The 22007-nt window shown below is 39.2% G+C and overlaps 1 protein-coding gene and 1 long non-coding RNA gene across 7 annotated transcripts in view; one reads left to right on the top strand and one right to left on the bottom strand.

Moving 5' to 3' along the window:
• Positions 1–13670, top strand: part of LOC307194971 (pregnancy zone protein-like) — a 69357-nt gene extending 55687 nt beyond the window's left edge. For all 3 annotated transcript variants that reach the window (XM_079938511.1, XM_079938512.1, XM_079938513.1), the window contains 19 exons: positions 343–505; positions 890–1118; positions 1623–1749; positions 1952–2073; positions 2292–2343; positions 4314–4397; positions 4931–5107; positions 5395–5482; positions 7076–7232; positions 7614–7688; positions 7970–8147; positions 8586–8809; positions 9713–9931; positions 10103–10233; positions 10603–10693; positions 11235–11303; positions 11702–11804; positions 12597–12638; positions 13274–13670. In XM_079938511.1, the coding sequence (XP_079794637.1) occupies positions 343–505; positions 890–1118; positions 1623–1749; positions 1952–2073; positions 2292–2343; positions 4314–4397; positions 4931–5107; positions 5395–5482; positions 7076–7232; positions 7614–7688; positions 7970–8147; positions 8586–8809; positions 9713–9931; positions 10103–10233; positions 10603–10693; positions 11235–11303; positions 11702–11804; positions 12597–12638; positions 13274–13296 (2354 nt within the window). In that variant the 3' untranslated portion in view covers positions 13297–13670. The remainder of the gene's footprint in view (positions 1–342; positions 506–889; positions 1119–1622; positions 1750–1951; positions 2074–2291; positions 2344–4313; positions 4398–4930; positions 5108–5394; positions 5483–7075; positions 7233–7613; positions 7689–7969; positions 8148–8585; positions 8810–9712; positions 9932–10102; positions 10234–10602; positions 10694–11234; positions 11304–11701; positions 11805–12596; positions 12639–13273) is intronic.
• Positions 1–22007, bottom strand: part of LOC307194983 — a 148352-nt gene that overhangs the window by 4531 nt on the left and 121814 nt on the right. For 2 of the 4 annotated variants that reach the window (XR_013830688.1, XR_013830689.1), the window contains exons 5-6: positions 1575–1696; positions 507–731 (exon numbers count right to left, since the gene is read on the bottom strand). This is a non-coding gene — a long non-coding RNA (uncharacterized lncRNA). Of the gene's footprint in view, positions 1–506; positions 732–1574; positions 1697–9875; positions 9997–22007 lie in introns of those variants that run through there. The other 2 variants (XR_013830687.1, XR_013830690.1) reach the window with 2 other exon arrangements.

A 22007-nucleotide genomic window follows, 5' to 3' on the forward strand; every position in this document is an offset into this window, starting at 1 on the left:
AACACATGATCATCCCGTCAGGGTATAAGCAGTATTTGTTGTTTTAAATTACTCTTTATTTTTGCCTTCACCAGTTGAAAACTCAGCTTAGGGAGAGCTACATTTGTTTTCACTTCTAGAGAAAAATACAGTTACCTTTAAACCATTTGATGAAGCAATAGGATTTAGCCTTCCAATAGGACACGTAGATGAGTGAACGAAGTAAGAAGCCGGTAGGTTAAATTGTTCTAATAATAAACATTCCCTGAGCATATGATCTTATTCTACTTGATAAATAAGGCAGCTGTAAGAAATTGATAAAATTGAGGCTTATGTTGGGCCCTGTGTGTTTTCTCTCGACAGGTCAATTGGGTCCAATGGGCCCAGAAGTCTCTGCTCTAGCACGTGGAAATGCAGGGATAGCTTATCCAGTGGTAGGGAGAGAAAACCCTCCAGCTGTGGAAGTGAAAGAGACAGTCCGGAAGTATTTCCCTGAGACCTGGATCTGGGACTTGGTGGCACTCGAGTAAGTTGTGTGTTGCCCAGAATTGAGTTCATAAAAGGATCTGAATCCTCCTCTATAATTCTGGTGTGATCATTGGTTCCTGATCCTTTCCGTTCTGCTCCGCTCTTTTCTGGTAGTTATTTAGATTCACAGTTCATTTATCTCATAGCTAAACAATGCAATCTTCTTTTTCTAATTTGGTCCTGAGATACTTAAAATAACAGAAAGTAGGAAGCTACCCTCGACCCTAAAAAGAAAAAAAAAAACTTTCAGAGACCTCATTATGAACACCAAACCTTATATCAAGTTTAACATTTAGCAAACTAAGTTTTCATGCTCTAGGATCAGCTGTGGTGCTTGCTGAAGGGGACTCATTGACTCTTCTCCTCTTTTTCCCCTCCCTAGCATATCGGGTAGAAGTGAGTTGGCAGTGAAGGTCCCTGACACCATCACGGAGTGGAAGGCTGGCGCACTCTGCTTGTCTGGAACAGCAGGGCTTGGCCTCTCCCCCACCATCTCTCTTACAACCTTCCAGCCCTTCTTCCTGGAACTCACTCTTCCCTACTCTGTGGTTCGAGGAGAAGCCTTCACACTCAAAGCCACTGCATTCAGCTATGTGTCCCATTGCATTCGGGTAAGGGCACTTCTCGACGTAAGCAAAAGTAGAAGGAAGGAACAAAATTACCGTTCATTACCTAGATTTCCCAGGTAATCTCCTAGTAAGTCATAATTGAACATGATGTAGCCTAATTTTAGAATGGAATAAGTACTAAGAACAAAGCTCCCCAACAGGTCTGAGGTGGTAAGGTTATATTTATTCAGGACTCTGCATTATTTGTGTATTCCTAAATTCAGATATTACTTCCCCCTGATTATTTTTTCACTCTAACTAAAGAAAATATCTCTTCCTTGTGTTGGCACAAGCCTAAATCCTGAGTATTTATCCTGATTCCTGACAGTTTTTCAAAGTCCTAATGGCAAACATCTAAACTACAAAATATTTGACAGGATTTACCTTGTTTGAACAGTTTCTCAAAGCCTCTCAATTAGTATGCATTGTCCCTTTAAGCTTCTTCCCCCTGTTACTGACCTTTTCCCTGTGTTCTTTCTCAAATTTGTGGGTGGGAATGGGGGACAGGTCAGCGTGCAGCTGGAGGTCTCTCCTGCCTTCTTGGCCATCCCAGTAGAAAAGAATGAAGAATCTCACTGTGTCTGTGGAAATAAGCAGAAAACTGTGTCCTGGGCTGTTACCCCAAAGTCACTGGGTGAGTGGTAAAGTTGTTCACAAATCCTACTTCTTATGTTGTAATGATTTGCTTTCCATTCTCACTCAGATGCATGTTTTTTTCTCCTCCTTTGACAATGATCGATTGAAAGAAAACCGTTATAAATATTGGAGAGGCTTAAAAAGAAGAAACCATTCAATATAGAATCACTGTTTAACTCCTTAAGAATCTTATTCCCCAGGAAAGGTGAATTTCACAGCTACTGCAGAAGCCCTGCAGTCTCAGGAACTGTGTGACAATGAGGTGCCCCACGTCCCAGCACCTGGACAGAAGGACACTGTAGTCAAGTCCTTATTTGTTGAGGTATGCGAGTCTACTTTCTCTGAGCCTCAGAGGCCTTATTATGTAAATCACATTATCTAATAGGTATGCGACAGTGACATTTCATTCCCAAGAATATGAATATGTCCACAACTCAAGTTTTCACTAACAGTTTTTCTCCTAAAGTGATTGCTTTTTCTCTATCACTATCTACATTCACTATCACTTTTCTTTTTGATTTTTTTTCTTTCAATACAAAGCCTGAAGGAATAGAAAAGGAGGAAACTTTCAACACACTTCTTTGTGCTTCAGGTAAGTGTCAAAAAATAGATAAAATTCTTTTGTTAAGCCACTTGCCAAAGTATATAGTTGTGAAATGCTCTTTGGGGCATGTTTCCTCTGGGGGAAAAAGAGGAAACAAGTATACTATCCCATGTGCAAATCAAAGGACATTTGATGGAGAACAATCTTTTCCTGATAAAGACATAGAGAAGTTAAGAGACTCACCTAATAATGAAGACTAAAGCTGATGACCATAGGACAGGATTCCTTCCAAATACGCCTGTGCTTCCCAAACTTCTTCCAACACAATTTTCGAACTATTGAAATATCTTTGTGGCACTAGTACTATTGGTTATTCTGTTAATAGTTGAAGTGTACTCATGTTTTTATTTAAACAAGTTATTTTAAGAAGAACTTTAGGTCATTAACATATACAGAAAACCAATCTTTTTCTATTACACTTAAAACTACCATTTAAATATTCACACAGTCATTAAAAAATTAGTATTAAAATATTCAACTCTGCACTATCTAAAGTCATCTAGAGAACAGCACTTAGTCTACAGATATCTTGTCTTCTTTATATAAGTATCCCCTGATAATCTCATCTAGTCACAGAACTTCAATAACAACTTTGTACCAGAGACCACAAAATATACATCTTTGGTCCACACCTCTTTCCTAAACTCAGACTCATGTATTCAGCTGCTCACTTATCATCTGCATTTCTAAGCCTGGAGGTCTAAGAGGTATCTCAAAACGAGCATGTTCAAAACTGAACCTCTGCTTAGTCCCCATAAGCCTGCTCCTCCTACAATTTTCTCCATCTCAGATGATGGAAATTCCATTCTTCTACTTGCTGGAGATAAAAAATTTTGGAGTCATCCATTATTATGTCCTTTCTCTTCTACTCCACACCCAATTCATTCCCAAATCTAGCTGGTTGAACCTTTAAATATATATGAAATCTGTCCACTTTTCATCATGTCCACTCTTACTCTAGACCTTTCTCTCTTGGACCAACTCAGTCCCCTCCTAACTGGACTCCTGGTCATCTCCCCCTGTTCCTATACAACAAGAGGGATCATTTAAAGCATATTTCAGATCATGTCCCTCCTTTGTTCAAAGTTTTCCACGAGTCTCCCATATCCCTCAAAGTTAAAGACTATGTCTCCAGCATCACCTACAAAGCCTTTCTATCCTCATGACTTCATATCCTGTTACCCTCTCCCCTACTCACCCTGCTCCTCTAATCTGATTTTAGAACACACCCAGCATGCTCTCATCTCTGGAGTCTTTTCACATTTTGTTCCTTCTTCCTGCAAGTCTCTTCCCCTAGATATCTATAAATTTTACTCCCTGACTTACTTACTGTCAGTCACCTATGATTTTTTAATCAATGAGCTTTATCATTGGGAACCTTCTCCCCACACCCTGTACTTCCTGATTTGCCTTGCCTCACTAGCTCACCCATATAAGCACTTAATCTGCTTCATTTTTTTCTATAGAACTTACCGGTATCTATCACACTAAATATTTATTTGTTATTTTATTACTCCCATCAAAATGAAAACTCTAGGATGTCGGGAAATTTCTTTTGCAAATTGCTATATCATTGCACTTAAAACGGAATCTGGTACATAATACAGATTATGGTACACACTTAATACATATTTATGGAGTGAATATGATTTTTTTACAACCACAACTATAGTAGAAATTAACATAAACAATGAAGAGAAAGAAATAAATATAACATAAGGTATACACTTATAAGGAAATCTATAGAAATTTAACACAAATATATATGATTAATATGAACTTCACTGTGAGATGAATTGTGGCTTTAGGAGAAACTTGGATTGCATCAAAGAGATTATATAATGACCAAGAGAAATGAGATGTTGGATCTTGATCATATAGATGAAAAAAATTCAAATAAATCTAGAACGTTTCTCTCATTTTTCCCTCCCTTATATATATTTGTCTTGTTTCATTAGAAACCGGAGAACCTGAAAAGTTGTCACTAAAACTTCCTTCAAATGTGGTTGAAGGCTCTGCCAGGGCAACACATTCAGTTTTGGGTGAGTCTCCCAGCCCGAAAGAAGCAGTTGTCCATCCCCATAATTCTAGTGCATGGGGCCTCACCATCCCTTACTAATGAACTGTCTGAGTCTAGGCGTTGGATTGAGAGAAAGAACACCAAGCTAAGGACTGCACTGTTGAATAGATGTTGTGCTACATCTTATACCTTGACACACTCTAAAAAGTAAAAAGGGCCATCTCTTTGTGCCCTCATCTTCAAGAGACTGGCTAGGTAGTGATGCTTCCTAATAGATTGAAAAATAATTGTTTTTTACCAGATTTGTGGCTCATCAGAAAGATGTATCCTACCATTCAGATTTTTTCCTGTTTTTTCCGTCCTTGAACTATCTACTTTATTGTTCCCTCATTTCTCTTTCCTTTCTATTTCTTGTTTTCCTTCACCTCTTATGCTTTCTTTTCCACCCCTTTATATATGATTTGACTTCTCACTTAGTTAGTAATCTATCTTCTTATCCCAACATAAATCAGCTCTGAGTTCCTCTGTTTTTTTTTAATATCTTTCATTCCCCAGGTGATATACTAGGCTCTGCAATGCAAAATCTTCAGAATCTTCTCCAGATGCCCTATGGTTGTGGAGAGCAGAATATGGTCCTTTTTGCCCCTAACATCTATGTTCTGAACTATCTGAATGAGACAGGGCTGCTGACAGAGAAGATCAAGTCCACAGCCATCAGCCACCTCATCAGTGGTGAGAGATTACCCCAAAAGGAAAAACATTAACTGATTCCCTAAATATCTCCTCCAGTGAACTCAAGTCAACATCCCTTTGATTAAGATTTAATAATTATTGTTGCTGTGATATCCAACAAGTTGTCCCACTATACAACCAGGAAATTCGATGGTATCATCAAGTCTTGGAGACTTCATAGTAACATAGTAGTTTCCCTGTGACACCTCAACCAGTTTTGAGGAAAACCCTGATTCATTCTCCAATGTCTCTGCTATTTCATAAATCTATGCAAACTTCCTCTTCAGGTTACCAAAGACAGTTGAATTATAAGCACAGAGATGGTTCTTACAGCACCTTTGGGGATCATCATAGTAGAAGTCAGGGGAACACTTGGTAAGATAATTATTTCCATATGTTCTCTGTAGATCCACAGTATTTCAGAATTCTGGAAATAGCTATTCTCTGATACCTGGAGTTCATGCATAGAAATTTGTTATCCTTTTTTTTTTCTTAATTGGAGTATAATTGCTTTACAATGGTGTGTTCGTTTCTGCTTTATAACAAAGTGAATCAACTATACATGTACATATATCCCCATATCTCCTCCCTCTTGAGTCTCCCTCCCACCCTCCCTATCCTACCCCTCTAGGTGGTCACAAAGCATGGAGCTGATCTCCCTGTGCTATGAGGCTGCTTCCCACTAGCTATCTATTTTACATTTGGTAGTGTATATATGTCCATGCCACTCTCTCACTTCATCCCAGCTTACCCTTCCCACTCCCTGTGTCCCCAGGTCCATTCTCTACGTCTGCATCTTTATTCCTGTCCTGCCCCTAGGTTCTTCAGAGCATTTTTTTTTTTTAGATTCCATATATATGTGTTAGCATATGGTATTTGTTTTTCTCTTTCTGACTTACTTCACTCTGTATGACAGACTCTAGGTCCATCCACCTCACTACGAATAACTCAATTTCGTTTCTTTTTATGGCTGAGTAATATTCCATTGTATATATGTGCCACATCTTCTTTATGCATTTATCTGTCGATGGGCACTTAGGTTGCTTCCATGTCCTGGCTATTGTAAATAGAGCTGCAATGAACACTGTGGTACATGATTCTCTTTGAATTACGGTTTTCTCAGGGTATATGCCCAGTAGTGGGATAGCTGTGTTGTATGGTAGTTCTATTTGTCGCTTTTTAAGGAACCTCCATACTGTTCTCCACAGTGGCTGTATCAATTTACATTCCTCCCAACAGTGCAAGAGGGTTCCCTTTTCTCTACACCGTCTCCAGCATTTATTGTTTGTAGATATTTTGATGATGGCCATTCTGACCGGTGTGAGGTGATAACTCATTGTAGTTTTGATTTACATTTCTCTAATTATTAGTGATGTTGAGCATTCTTTCATGTGTTTGTTGTCAATCAGTTTATCTTCTTTGGGGAAATGTCTATTTAGGTCTTCTGCCCATTTTGTTATCCTTTAAAAACTCCTATGTGTGTCATCACTAGTGGAGGATCTCACCATTTCATCTATGAAAGCTCACTGTTCTGACAGTATAGTAAATAGCAGTAAAGTAAGGATCCCCCAAAACGGAAATAGAAGGCAGAAAATGTCATAATGTGAAATGACAGAGGAAAAAGCTTCTACATTAAGGGAGGAGAGGAGGGGAAGGACAGAAAGAGACTGTGATGTAGTAAAATCATTCAGAAAATGGCAATTTTGGTGGTGGGAAGGCACCACATTTCACAAACATTTTATGAGAAAAAAAAGTGAAAAGTATCGACTCTGGAGAAACCCATCAAGTTGAGACATTTTAAAACAGATTCAGAAGTTTGCTGGACAAATAAGAGTATATTCAGTATTCAAGTATCATTTTGCCACCAATTTTCTCCACGGAACTGTGAAGCTACCTGGAGGCAACTGCACACAGTGAGCTTTAAAAGTGAGATGGTCCTCAGGTCTCCACCTCTTCCTTGCTGGACAGGCTCACTGCATTTGTATTCAAGTCCTTCGCTCAAGCCCAGTCATACATCTTTGTGGAGGACTCGCACATCATGAACTCCCTTACCTGGCTCTCACAGAAGCAAAAGGAAAATGGTTGTTTCCAGCGTTCTGGATCATTGTTAAACAATGCTATTAAGGTGATGCCTTTAAATTTGTTCTGGGCCCTGAGGACAGTGACATGTAGGAGCTACGATGCTCCTATTGATTCCTCAAGTCCTGGTGACATAGCTCTGAGAAGGAAAGTAGACTCTAAAGCTTCTGAAACCTAGCAATAAATTAGTTGTTTGTATTGAAAGAAAATAGCATGCCCCCAAAGCTCCAATACATTAATAGAAGTGAGGGAAAGTGATTTGGGACAGATTTAAGAATTTTAGGGTGAAGGAGGAAGGGGAAAAATCAATAATACTGCCCAAGGAAAGATGCTTTCTAGTGGAGATGGCCAAGGGGAAAATAGAGTTAGCTGATTCTGGCTGATGAATACTGGAGTGTTTGAGTGTCTCTGCCTCTGATCCTTACAGGGTGGGGTAGACGATGAGGTGACGCTCTCTGCCTACATCACCATTGCTCTGCTGGAGAAGCCACTGCCTGTCACTGTATGTACTACCACACTCCCTGGACCTCCCTCACAAATGTAAGGAATAAAACTCATGGAACTATGAATGTCTGAGGAAAATGAGTTGTGATTTTCATGTTATTTAATATTAGTATATTTCACTAGAGCATAAAGGATGACAGATCCTTTGGGAAGCTGCAAAGAAAATTACCCTCTGGTCAGACTGTGATGTTGCACAGGCACTTCGGGGCATTGAATCTAGGGTTACCCTGGAGGCAGTTCATTAGCCTGGTTCTATCTTAAGGTCCATCTTCTTTATAGCACCCAGTTGTCCGCGGTGCCCTATTCTGCCTGGAAACGGCCTGGGAGTCTACTTCAGAGGCCCAAGGAAGTCTTGTCTATACCAAGGCATTATTGGCCTATGCCTTTGCTCTAGCAGGAAACCAGGCCAAACGAAGTGAGCTGCTTGAATCACTAGACAAAGAGGCTGTAAAAGAAGGTAAGAGCTGCTACTGCAAAAGTGACTTCCAAAAATCACCAGTGATCAAAGGGAGAGGACCTATTAAATTCACACATATCATGCTTATATTATATTCTATCCATTATATTATTATAAGAAGATGATGATGATTTATTATTGACCTAACACTTAAGTTCTCTGGGTGACATGGATCATTTTATTAATTCACACATTATAGACTTTAAACAGCCCAGCTTCTAATATCACACAAGTATGTAATAGACACAAAGACACAATGTGATTTGCTAGAACCTCAATTTACTTTCATGGCAAAGATTAGCTTGATTGGTGATTATTTAATACTTTCACTTCATGTATGTCCATTCACTAGGTGAGCTCTAATTATAATGATCATTAATGAATTAGGTTTTGAAAATGTTCTCTAAGCTTAAGATTGTATCCTTTTTTATCTCAAAGAGGACTCAATCCACTGGCAACGGCCTGGGAAACCTCAAGAAGTTAATGCACTCTATTATCAACCCCGGGCTCCTTCTGTTGAAGTGGAGATGACAGCTTACACTCTCCTTGCCTATCTTACTGCCCAGCCTGCCCCATCTTCAGAAGACCTGTCTGTGGCTACACGGATTGTGAAATGGATCACCAAGCAACAAAACCCCAGTGGGGGCTTCTCCTCCACTCAGGTCTGTGAAGAGACTCTAGGAAGAAAAATAAATATACTAATACCCATGTAGACACAACCACATTCTAGGAGTTGAATAATTGCATAATGTTTCTAATTTATACTTTGTCTATTCCTCCATCACCAGAAAGGTTCCAGCCTCATTATTTTATATATGGATTATTTCTCTGTCCTCTGCACAATCTCTCATATTTTCTCTCCTTTGTGGATCCTCATCCCTAATGTCGATCAACCTTTCTAGAGCAATGTTTTCATAAGATTACTTCCCTTGGGGACTTCCCTGGCGGTCCAGTGGTTAAGACTCCATGCTTCCACTGCAGGGGGTGCAGCTTCGATCCCCGGTCAAGGAACTAAGATCCCTCATGCTGCGTGGCATGGCCAAAAGGCTGATCCCTTCTCTTTTTCTGGAATTGGCTCACTCTTTTCCATGTCTTTACTACAACAACATCTCCGTCCCTGGTACTGCCTGATGCCTCTCTTCTGTCTTTATAAACCTTTCTCATTATTCAGACCTTTCTCATTATTCAGACCTCATTATTCTCACCTTCTTCACAGCTTCTTCACAGCATTTTCTTATTATGCTAGCTCCAATTTCTTCTCCATTCTCTGAATTTTTCCAACAAATGTTGTTATATAAATTTATAATTATTGAAATATCCTCTACGTCAAATATTGAGTCTCATTCCCATATGTACACTGTAAACTGCTTGAACAAGGAAACTTCATTTCCCCCAAAGTTCCCAGAATAGTTCATGATTAATAACCAGGTCTGAATTGACTTGAAATCCAGTGAATGAACTGTGTTTATGACTAAATAACTCTGAGAACAGTGTTGATGTGGTTTACATCTGGTATGATTTTGTTACCTTCCTCTCCTGTGCTTTCTGAACCCATCTTTTTTCAGGATACAGTGGTAGCTCTCCAAGCGCTCTCCAAGTATGGAGCAGCAACTTTCACTAAAAGGGAGAAAGCGGCTACAGTCACCATCAAGTCTTCAGAGACCTTCTCTGAAGAATTCCAAGTAGATGAAGGCAATCGCCTATTGCTGCAGGAGGTCGCTTTGCCAGAGGTTCCAGGGGAGTACAGCATGGCAGTGTCAGGGTCGGGATGTGTGTACCTCCAGGTGAGACTGCCAGGGTTCAGGCGATGCCACAAATGGGAGAACAAGTCTCAAGAATTCCATTTGAACTTCAAAATAGAAAAAGAAACATGTCCTAAGGGGAGGTATAAATCACATAGAAGAGATAAACTATTTGAGTGTAAAAATAAAGGATTTTTTTTCAATTTGTTTTAGACATCCCTGAGATATAATATCCTGCCCAAGAAAGAAGGAAAATCTCCCTTTACTCTGAAAGTTGATACTCTCCCCAAGAATTGTGATGGAGTCAATGCTCACAGCAAAGTCCAGATTCTCATCAACATTAGGTAAATCCTAAACCACTATGAGACATTTTGTAGAATATAGTGAAATAGAGTTTCTTGTGCAGGAGATCTTCACTGTCCAAGGTCATACATAATAAACAAGAAATTCTTGCAATAGTTATTTAAAAGAAAATTTTCTTCACTCTTACTGAAAAGCCTTAACATTGAGAATATGATGTTACCATACCTGCAGAGTATGCATTCATAATGAGTTTTCCAAACAACTATAGCAGAAGAAAATAGAGTAGATGGCAAAGCTGAGTGGTAGCCAGGGATAAGGAACGGTAGAAATAAAAGAGGAGAGACTTCTGTCTTGAATGAATTCCAAAGAATTTTGTTTGACTGCCTTGTCCCTATGCCTTGACTTCATAGTTATACTGGGGAACGACCCAGCTCCAACATGGTCATTGTTGATGTGAAGATGGTATCAGGCTTCATACCTGTGAAAGCATCAGTGAAAAAGGTAAACCCTAAGTTTCTTACAGATAGCAAAGTCATGGCAAATGCTGTCAGTTTTATTTTGTTGATTCAGTTCTCCAAGAGGTTTATTCCCTCAAACTTGTTTCTCTAGTGTGTGTTTCCATCATTTTAAAAGTGGGCATCCTAGCTATGTGGTCTCAACTATAAGATATAAATCATAAACATGGTTAATAATGTTCCAGCAGGCCCTGAGACTTCTAGGAATGTGTAGTGCATTGAATTATCTTCCAACTATGTACAAAAAGAAAAAGGGAGACTATATCATATGTAAGCATATACATATATTCTCCTTTTTTTTAATATAGTTGGAAGATAATTCCCTCTCTAAATAGATGATAGATAGATAAGGAGGGTTTAATAAATATTACTTTTATTATTTTTATTATTATTACTATTATTCTTGAAGAAATCAAAATTAGTGTTTGGATGTCTCTGAGAAGCCATTTAGAACGTAAATACCTGAAAACTGCCTCAGCCTGCAAGTTCCTCATCCCATATCTTTGGCCTTTCCTCTTGGTCAACAGCTCCAAGAAAGGCCTCAGATTCAAAGGACTGAAGTGAGCACCAACCACATCCTGATTTACTTTGAAGAGGTAAGATTCTCTGTGATTCTGCTAGATCTGGAAGAACCACTACAGATTCTAACAAACCAACCCAGGTTCCAAAGAGTGTTTTTCACCTACACAACTTATCGTATTATAAAACTCCCTGGTATAGCATTTATGAATTGTGGGGAAAGAAAATAGCTACAGAGGGAAACGAAGCTGGGCCAGGTCAGCAAAGCTCAATTTACTACATTTGACTGTCCATTGAATCGTCTTTTTGCCCTTCTTTTATCTGTCATTGAGTGTATTATGCAAGTCTTAAAACCTCTCGTTCTTTCCACAGGTTTTGGTGCAGAGGACAGCATAAGTACAGGGTTTGATACTATCTTAAGAAAAGAGTAACTGAGTTAATCTTTGATTCCAATTCAGTTTTCCTGTCTCTCCAGCTAACCCATCAAAGCTTGAGTTTCTCCTTCTCAGTGGAACAAAACATCCCAATAAAGAATTTAAAACCAGCTACCGTAAAGGCCTATGATTATTATGAGACAGGTGAGTGGGATTCAGACATGCTGAGCCTTGAAAGGAAAAAGATGACTAACTAGGACAGGGTCACCTTAACTGAAAGAAAACTCCACAATCTTTCACTGGAAGAAAGAGTTGAGTTTATGATCACAGGATAAGCATATTCCTGTATATTAATCTGTCTTATGCCCCCAAACAAGTATTAGAATCATTCTTATAAATTGATCATAAAGCAATAAGGGGATCAATTTTTTCTAAATTCCCCTATGACGTTTTTTCTGGACTGAATTATTCCAGAAAGAAAAGAAGGGTGGCAATAACTAAAAATGTGTGCTATGAGACCCAAAATTTGTTCTGTTTTTGATTTGGGCCTCAGATAGTTTCACAAATTTTGGGAAACTTTGTATAATATGTCAGGAAATTCTTCCATTTGCTCATGACTTTGAAGTAGAAACTTACCAGTATCTTAGCATACTGGTAGTGTTCAAACTTTACTCTTTCTTAGAAAAGAAAAGGTTCAGAGAGGAACGTACAACTCCAATAAGAAAAACATAGTTGTGAAAAAGGGCTATACAGTGTCCTATAGAAAGACAGTTATCCATTTGTGAAATCTGCCCCTCAGCTTTATGTCCAAGGCCAATTTTCTCTTGCTCCTCACTAACCAATCCCAAAAGGCTTAGTACAGAAGTCAGTCCTTTTATTGGCTCTGTAACTGTGCTTTATACTTTCTTTCGTAGCTTACACACTTTATTTACAAGTAACCATTCATGTGCCTATTACTGAATGTCTTCACTCTGTCTCATCATTTTTGCATTTCAGAGGAATTCACCATTGAAGAGTACAGTGTTCCCTGCAGTGCTGGTAAAGTATAAACAGTAAAATCTAATGCCAACAAAAAGAAAATAAATATAATATGTGTTGTCTGTGTAAAGCTGCTTCTTGAGCATATCCTTACCATATTATAAAACTCCTTGGTAAATCATTTATGAATTGAACTATCTAAAATGTATTATAGAATTTCACAGTAGAAAAAAATGCAAGTAAAATATAATTACTGGTGTCTGGGTTGACTTGTTTGAAGATGAATCCAGGAATTTGCCACATATAAAAGGGAAATCATCTAATATTTAGTTTATGTTTCTATACTCAGTGGTGATATATTTATTACCCACAGCCTTTCTGGGATGTTTCTAAACTTATACTAGTTAAAGTCAGGAAACTGTTCACTATAAATTATCCATATAACACAGCACAAGAGATGTGATCTACAAGACCTTCCTTTAGGCTGATTGACAGTGTTCATCTTTGACAATACAACACTTGCTGTGAGACCTTCCACTTTCCACTTTAAAACATGAAAAAACTGAGAACAACCTTATCATTAAAAATAATTAAACTTATTAAGTTCAAATATTTATAATTAAAATATGAAAAATTATTCCTTTATTAGATCACAGAATTTCCCTAATATTTCTAACTTTTCTTCTACTGTTTAGCATTTGAACACGGAAATGCTTGAAGATGGAAACTTACAAACTTCATCAGATGAACTTTTCCAGAAATGAAGAACAAAGACTTATCAGGAGAGAAAATAGTGGGAGAAAGAAGGGACGGGAATTGGAAGTACATGAAATTTGTGTGTCGAATAAATTTATGACATTTACAACTCCATCTTTTCTTTTGTTCTTTATCAATGTTATATTTCCCTTCTGAAATACATATCCATTCTCCACAGTGTTTTTTCTTGGTTGTAGGTTCTTCCCTTTCATCACATTAAGTATATCATGCCATTCCCTTCTGGCTTGTAGAGTTTCTGCTGAGAAATCAGCTGTTAACCTTATGGGAGTTCCCTTGTATGTTATTTGTCGTTTTTCCCTTGCTGCTTTCAATAATTTTTCTTTGTCTTTAATTTTTGTCAGTTTAATTACTGTGTGTCTCAGCGTATTTCTCCTTGGGTCTATCCTGTATGGGACTCTCTGTGCTTCCTGGACTTGGGTGGCTATTTCCTGTCCCATGTTAGGGAAGTTTTCGACTATAATCTCTTCAAATATTTTCTTGGGTCCTTAATCTGTCTCTTCTTCTGGGACCCCTATAATGCGAATGTTGTTGCATTTAATGTTGTCCCAGAGGTCTCTTAGGCTGTCTTCAGTTCTTTTCATCCTTTTTTCTTTATTCTGTTACATGGCAATGAGTTCCACCATTCTGTCTTCCAGGTCACTTATCCGTTCTTCTGCCTCAGTTATTCTGCTATTCCTTCTAGTGTAGTTTTCATTTCAGTTATTGTATTGTTCATCTCTGTTTGTTTGTTCCTTAATTCTTCTAGGTCTTTGCTAAACATTTCTTGCATCTTCTCAATCTTTGCCTCCATTCTTTTTCCGAGGTCCTGGATCATCTTCACTATCATTATTCTGAATTCTTTTTCTGGAAGGTTGCCTATCTCCACTTCATTTAGTTGTTTTTCTGGGGTTTTATCTTGTTCCTTCATCTGGTACATAGCCCTCTACCTTTTCATCTTGTCTATCTTTCTGTGAATGTGGTTTTTGTTCCACAGTCTGCAGGATTGTAGTTCTTCTTGCTTCTGCTGTCTGCCCTCTGGTGTATGTGGCTATCTAAGAGGCTTGTGCAAGTTTCCTGATGGGAGGGACTGGTGGTGGGTAGAGCTGACTGTTGCTCTGGTGGGCAGAGCTCAGTAAAACTTCAATCCGCTTGACTGCTGATGGGTGGGGCTGGGTTCCCTCCCTTTTGGTTGTTTGGCCTGAGGCAACCCAACACTGGAGCCTACCTGGGCTCTTTGATGGGGCTAATGGCAGACTCTGGGAGGGCCAAAGGAGTACTTCCCAGAACTTCTGCTGCCAATGTCCTTATCCCCATGGTGAGCCACAGCCACCACCCACCTCTGCAGGAGACCCTCCAACACTAGCAGGTAGGTCTGGTTCAGTCTCCCCTGGGGTCACTGCTCCTTCCCCTGGGTCCCAATACGCACATTACTTTGTGTGTGCCCTCCAAGAGTGGAGTCTCTGTTTCCCCCAGTCCTGTTGAAGTCCTGCAATCAAATCCCACTAGCCTTCAAAGTCTGATTCTCTGGGAATTCCTCCTCCCATTGTCGAAACCCCCAGGTTGAGAACCTGACGTGGGGCTCAGAACCTTCACTCCAGTGGGTGGACTTCTGTAGTATAAGTGTTCTCCAGTCTGTGAGTCACCCACCCAGCAGTTATGGGATTTATTTTACTGTGATTGTGCCCCTCCTACCGTCTCATTGTGGCTTCTCCTTTGTCTTTGGATACGGGGTATCTTTTTTGGTGAGTTCCAGTGTCTTCCTGTCGATGAGTGTCCAGCAGCTAGTTGTGATTCTGGTGTTCTCACAAGAAGAAGTGAAAGCACGTCCTTCTACTCCACCATCTTGGTTCCTAATTGCCCACAGTGTTTTTTAAAACACTGAAAAATCACGCAAAGAGGTATAAGCAAAGAAACTATAGATAAATCAAAATGAAATTTTAAAAAATGTTCAAGTAACCCACAGGAAGGTGAGGAAAAGAAAACAATATTTCCAAATATTGGAAACAACCAAAACGTCCATCAGTAGGTGAAAGGTTAAACTACCTGTGGTACATTCATACTATGGAATACTAGTCGGTAATAAAGAGGGACAAAGTACTGATACAGGCAACAACTTGGATGGATCTCCAAAACATTACACTGAGTGAAAAGAAAGACAATTTCAAAAGGTCATACTGTGTGATTCCTTTCATATAACATTCTTGAAATGGCAAAATCATAGAAATGGAAAATAAATTGGTGGTTTCCAGGCTTTATGGAGGCTAGAGCCAGTGGGGAGGGATGTGACTTACAAAGGGATAGCATTAGAGAGATCTTTGTGGTGATGAAATTATGTAGGTGTAGAAGCAAAAGTCCTGGTTCAAATTTTTACATTTAATTCCATCTTAAATTATTTTGTTTTCTATTGTTTGGTGAGTGAGTATCTAAACTGACATTTTTTCTCATGTATGTAGCTTTCTAATAGTCCCATTATCATTTATGAACCAATTCAATATTTCCCTGCTAATAAAACATGACTCCTTTATCACAAATTAAATTAGCATATGTTTTAAGACTTGTTTCTAAGTGATTTATTCTATTTCATTGATTAGCTAGTCTATTCTTTCACATGCAGTAAAATATTTGAATTACTGGGGCTTAATAAAATATTTTAATAATTACTCTGGCTGGTCCATTCTCATTTCTCTGTTTTCACCTTTTATTTGCAATACTAAGCTTATTATTTATTCCAGGTAAAATTTTGATATCTTTTTATGATGTGAATTATCCCCATAGTCACATTGAGCATTGTTTGGAAATTCACTGAATACTAATAAATTTATAATGATTATGAATGTCAACTTTTTTACAATATTTAGCCTTCCCTATTCAGACACATTTTATGTTCATTTATTCATTTCACATGAAGTGAATTCTAATTCTGACTTAATTTCTGAATTTGGCCTGAACTACAAAATAAAAATTAGAGATTAATTTCATGGACATAAATAGTAAGATAAGTTGAATGAATAATACAGTGTATACAAGGAGACAAAAGATAAGGGCAAAAATAAAATTACAAGATAAGGAAAGACTAGAACAATATTTCTTATTTGTTGATAGAAACCACTGAAAGATTTTTTTAAAAAGAATTATTTCAGAGATGCATTATAGATAGTCCATCTTCTAAGCAATGGCAGGAAGAAGAAAGCAAATTAATTCTGATCTTTCTAATTTCTGATACAGTCCATTTGTGCAGAGTGGGGCTGTTTTCATGCTTTTGATGGTTTAGCACACATATCTCTCGTCTACACTTAGACAATTCCATGCCTTAAAACATTATTTGGAGGGAGAAGCTTCAAGATGGTGGAAGAGTAAGATGCGGAGATCAATCTTCCTCCCCACAAATACATCAGAAATACATCTACATGTGGAACAAACCCTACAGAACACCTACTGAACGCTGGCAGAAGACCTCAGACCTCCCAAAAGGCAAGAAACTCCCCACGTACCTGGGTAGGGCAAAAGAAAAAACAGACAAAAGAACAGGGACAGGCCCTGCACCAGTGGGAGGGAGCTTTGAAGGAGGAAAGGTTTACACACACTGGGAAGCCCCTTCACGGGCGGAGACTGCGGGTGGCGGAGGGGGTAAGCTTCGGGGCCGCGGAGGAGAGCGCAGCCACAGGGTTGCAGAGAGCAAAGCGGAGAGATTCCCGCACAGAGGATCGGGGCCGACCGGCACTCACCAGCCCGAGAGGCTTGTCAGCTCACCCGCCGGGGCGAGCGGGGGCTGGGAGCTGAGGCTCGGGCTTCAGTCGGATCCCAGGGAGAGGACTGGGGTTGGCGGCATGAACACAGCATGAAGGGGTTAAGTGCGCCACGGCTAGCCGGGAGGGAGTCCGGGAAAAGGTCTGGAACTGCCGAAGAGGCAAGAGACTTTTTCTTCCCTCTTTGTTTCCTGGTGCGCAAGGAGAGGGGATTCAGAGCGCCACTTAAAGGAGCTCCTGAGACGGTGCGAGCAGCAGGTATCAGCACGGACCCCAGAGACGGGCATGAGACGCTAAGGCCACTGCTGCCACCACCAAGAAGCCTGTGTGGGAGCACAGGTCACTATCCACACCGCCCCTCCTGGGAGCCTGTGCAGCCCGCCACTGCCAGGGTCCCGGGATCCAGGGACAACTTCCCCGGGAGAACGCACGGCGCACCTCAGGCTGGTGCAACGTCACGCTGGCCTCTGCCGCCGCAGGCTCGCCCAGCACTCCGTACCCCTCCCTCCCCCCGGCCTGAGTGAGCCAGAGCCCCCGAAGCAGCTGCTCCTTTAACCCCGTCCTGTCTGAGCAAAGAACAGACACCCTCAGGCGACCTACACTCAGAGGCGGGTCCAAATCCAAAGCTGAACCCCAGGAGCTGTGCGAACAAAGAAGAGAAAGGGAAATCTCTCCCAGCAGCCTCAGGAGCAGCGGATTAAATCTCCACAATCAACCTGACGTACCCTGCATCTGTGGAATACCTGAATAGATAACGAATCATCCCAAATTGAGGAGGTGGACTTTGGGAGCATATATATATATATATATTTTTTTTTCCCCTTTTTCTCTTTTTGTGACTGTGTATGCGTATGCTTCTGTGTGAGATTTTGTCTGTATAGCTTTGCTTTTACTATTTGTCCTAGTGTTCTGTCCGTTTTATTTTTCTTTTTTTTCTTTTTGTTAGTATAGTTTTTAGCACTTGTTATCACTGGTGGATTTGTTTTTTGGCTTGGTTGCTCTCTTCTTTCTTTTTTTTTATTACTTTTTAAATTGTTTTTAATAATTGGTTTTTATTTTAATAACTTTAATTTAATTTATTTTATTTTACCTTTTTCATTCTTTCTTTCTCCCTTTTATTCTGAGCCATGTGGATGACAGGCTCTTGGTGTTCCACCGAGGCACTGGGCTGTGCCTCTGAGGTGGGAGAGCCAAGTTCAGGACATTGGTATACCAGAGACCTCCCAGCTCCATGTAATATCAAATGGCAAAAATCTCCCAGAGATTTCCATCTCAAAGCCAAGACCCAGCTCCACTCAACGACCAGCAAGGTATACTGCTGGACACCCTTTGCCAAACAACTAGCAAGACAGGAACACAAACCCGCCCATTAGCAGAGAGGCTGCCTAAAGTAATAATAAGGTCACAGACACCCCAAAACACACCACCAGACTTGGACCTGCCCACCAGAAAGACAAGATCCAGCCTCATCCACCAGAACACAGGCACTAGTCCCCTCCACCAGGAAGCCTACACAACCCACTGAACCAACATTAGCCGCTCGGGGCAAACACCAAAAACAACGGGAACTATGAACCTGCAGCCTGCGAAAAGGAGACCCCAAACACAGTAAGTTAAGCAAAATGAGAAGACAGAGAAACACAGCAGATGAAGGGGCAAGGTAAAAACCCACCAGACCTAACACATAAAGAGGAAATAGGCATGCTACCTGAAAAACAATTCAGAATAATGATAGTAAAGATGATCCAAAATCTTGGAAATAGAATGGAGAAAATACAAGAAATGTTTAACAAGGACCTAGAAGAACTAAAGAGCAAACAAAAAATGAGAACGCAATAGATGAAATTAAAAATTCTCTAGAACGGATCAATAGCAGAATAACTGAGGCAGAAGAACGGATAAGTGACCTGGAAGATAAAATAGTGGAAATAACTACTGCAGAGCAGATTAAAGAAAAAAGAATGAAAAGAACTGAGGACAGTCTCAGAGACCTCTGGGATAACATTAAACGCACCAACATTCGAATTATAGGGGTCCTAGAAGAAGAAGAGAAAAAGAAAGGTACTGAGAAAATATTTGAAGAGATTATAGTTGAAAACTTCCCTAATATGTGAAAGTAAATACTTAATCAAGTCCAGGAAGCACAGAGAGTCCCATATAGGATAAATCCAAGGAGAAAAATGCCAAGACACATATTAATCAAACTATCAAAAATTAAATACAAAGAAGAAATACTAAAAGCAGCAAGGGAAAAACAACAAATAACATACAAGGGAATCCTCATAAGGTTAACAGGTGATCTTTCAGCAGAAACTCTGCAAGCCAGAAGGGAGTGGCAGGACATATTTAAAGTGATGAAAGAGAAAAACCTACAAGCAAGATTACTCTACCCAGCAAGGATCTCATTCAGATTTGATGGAGAAATTAAAACATTTACAGACAAGCAAAAACTAAGAGAACTCAGCACCACTAAACCAGCTTTACACAAATACTAAAGGAACTTCTCTAGGCAGGAAACACAAGAGAAGAAAAAGACCTACGATGACAAACCCCAAACAATTAAGAAAATGGTAATAGGAACATACATATCGATAATTACCTCAAATGTAAATGGATTAAATGCTCCAACCAAAAGACATAGACTGGCTGAATGGATACAAACACAAGACCCATATATATACTGTCTACAAGAGACCCACTTCAGACCTAGGGACACATACAGACTGAAAGTGAGGGGATGGAAAAAAGATATTCCATGCAAATGGAAATCAAAAGAAAGCTGGAGTAGCAATTCTCATATCAGACAAAACAGACTTTAAAACAAAGACTATTACAAGAGACAAAGAAGGACACTACATAATGATCAAGGGATGAATCCAAGAATAAGATATAACAATTGTAAATATTTATGCGCCCAACATAAGAGCACCTCAATACATAAGGCAAATACTAACAGCCATAAAAGGAGAAATTGACAGTAACCCAATCATACTTTCATACATTTCATACATAACACAATCACACAATCCTACTTTCACCATTGGACAGATCATCCAAAGTGAAAATAAATAAGGAAACACTAGCTTTAAATGATAAATTAAACAAGATGGACTTAATTGATATTTATAGGACATTCCATCCAAAAACAACAGAATACACTTTCTTCTCAAGTGCTCATGGAACATTCTCCAGGATAGATCATATCTTGGGTCACAAATCAAGCCTTGGGAAATTTAAGAAAATTGAAATCGTATCAAGTACCTTTTCCGACCACAATGATATGAGACTAGATATCAGTTACAGGAAAAAATCTGTAAAAAATACAAACACATAGAGGCTAAACAATACACTACTTAATAACCAAGAGATCACTGAAGAAATCAAAGAGGAAATCAAAAAATACCTAGAAACAAATGGCAATGAAAACACGACGACCCAAAACCTATGGGATGCAGCAAAAGCAGTTCTAAGAGGGAAGTTTATAGCAATACAATCCTACCTTAAGAAAGAAGAAACATCTCAAATAAACAACCTAACCTTACACCCAAAACAATTACAGAAAGAAAAACAAAAAAACCCCAAAGTTAGCAGAAGGAAAGAAATCATAAAGATCAGATCAGAAATAAATGAAAAAGAAATGAAGGAAACAATCGCAAAGATCAATAAAACTAAAAGCTGGTTCTTTGAGAAGATAAAGTTGATGAACCATTAGCCAGACTCATCAACAAAAAAAGGGAGAAGACTCAAATCAATAGAATTAGAAATGGAAGAGGAGAAGTAACAACTGACATTGCAGAAAAACAAAGGATCATGAGAGATTACTACAAGCAATTGTACACCAGTAAAATGGACAACCTGGAAGAAATGGGCAAATTCTTAGAAATACACAACCTTCCGAGACTGAAACCAGGAAGAAACAGAAAATATGAACAGACCAAACACAAGCACTGAAATTGAAACTGTGATTGAAAATCTTCCAACAAACAAAAGCCCAGGACCAGATGGCTTCACAGGAAAATTCTATCAAACATTTAGAGAAGAGCTAACACCTATCCTTCTCAAACTCTTCCAAAATATAGCAGAGGGAGGAACACTCCCAAACTCATTCTACGAGGCCACCATCATCCTGATACCAAAACCAGACAAAGATGTCACAAAGAAAGAAAACTACAGGCCAATATCACTGATGAACATAGATGTAAAAATCCTCAACAAAATACTAGCAAACAGAATCCAACAGCACATTAAAGGATCCTACACCATGATCAAGTGGGGTTTACCCCAGGAATGCAAGGCTTCTTCAGTATACACAAATCAATCAATGTGATAAACCATATTAAAAAATTGAAGGAGAAAAACCATATGATCATCTCAATAGATGCAGAGAAAGCTTTTGACAAAATTCAACACCCATTTATGATAAAAACCCTCCAGAAAGCAGGCATAGAGGGAACTTACCTCAACATAATAAAGGCCATATATGACAAACCCACAGCCAATATCGTCCTCAATGGTGAAAAACTGAAACCATTTCCACTAAGTTCAGGAACAAGACAAGATTTCCCACTCTCACCACTATTATTCAACATAGTTTTGGAAGTTTTAGCCACAGCAATCAGAGAATAAAAAGAAATAAAAGGAATCCAAATCAGATAAGAAGAAGTAAAGCTGTCACTGTTTGCAGATAACATGATACTATACAGAGATAATATGAAAGATGCTACCAGAAAACTGCTAGAGCTAATCAATGAATTTGGTAAAGTAGCAGGATACAAAATTAATGCACAGAAATCTCTTGCATTCCTATACACTAATGATGAAAAATCTGAAAGAGAAATTAAGGAAACACTCCCATTTACCATTGCAACAAAAGAATAAAATACCTAGGAATAAACCTACCTAAGGCGACAAAAGACCTGTATGCAGA

Source organism: Stenella coeruleoalba (assembly GCF_951394435.1).
Source record: "Stenella coeruleoalba genome assembly, chromosome: 11".
Lineage (NCBI taxonomy): Eukaryota > Metazoa > Chordata > Mammalia > Artiodactyla > Delphinidae > Stenella > Stenella coeruleoalba.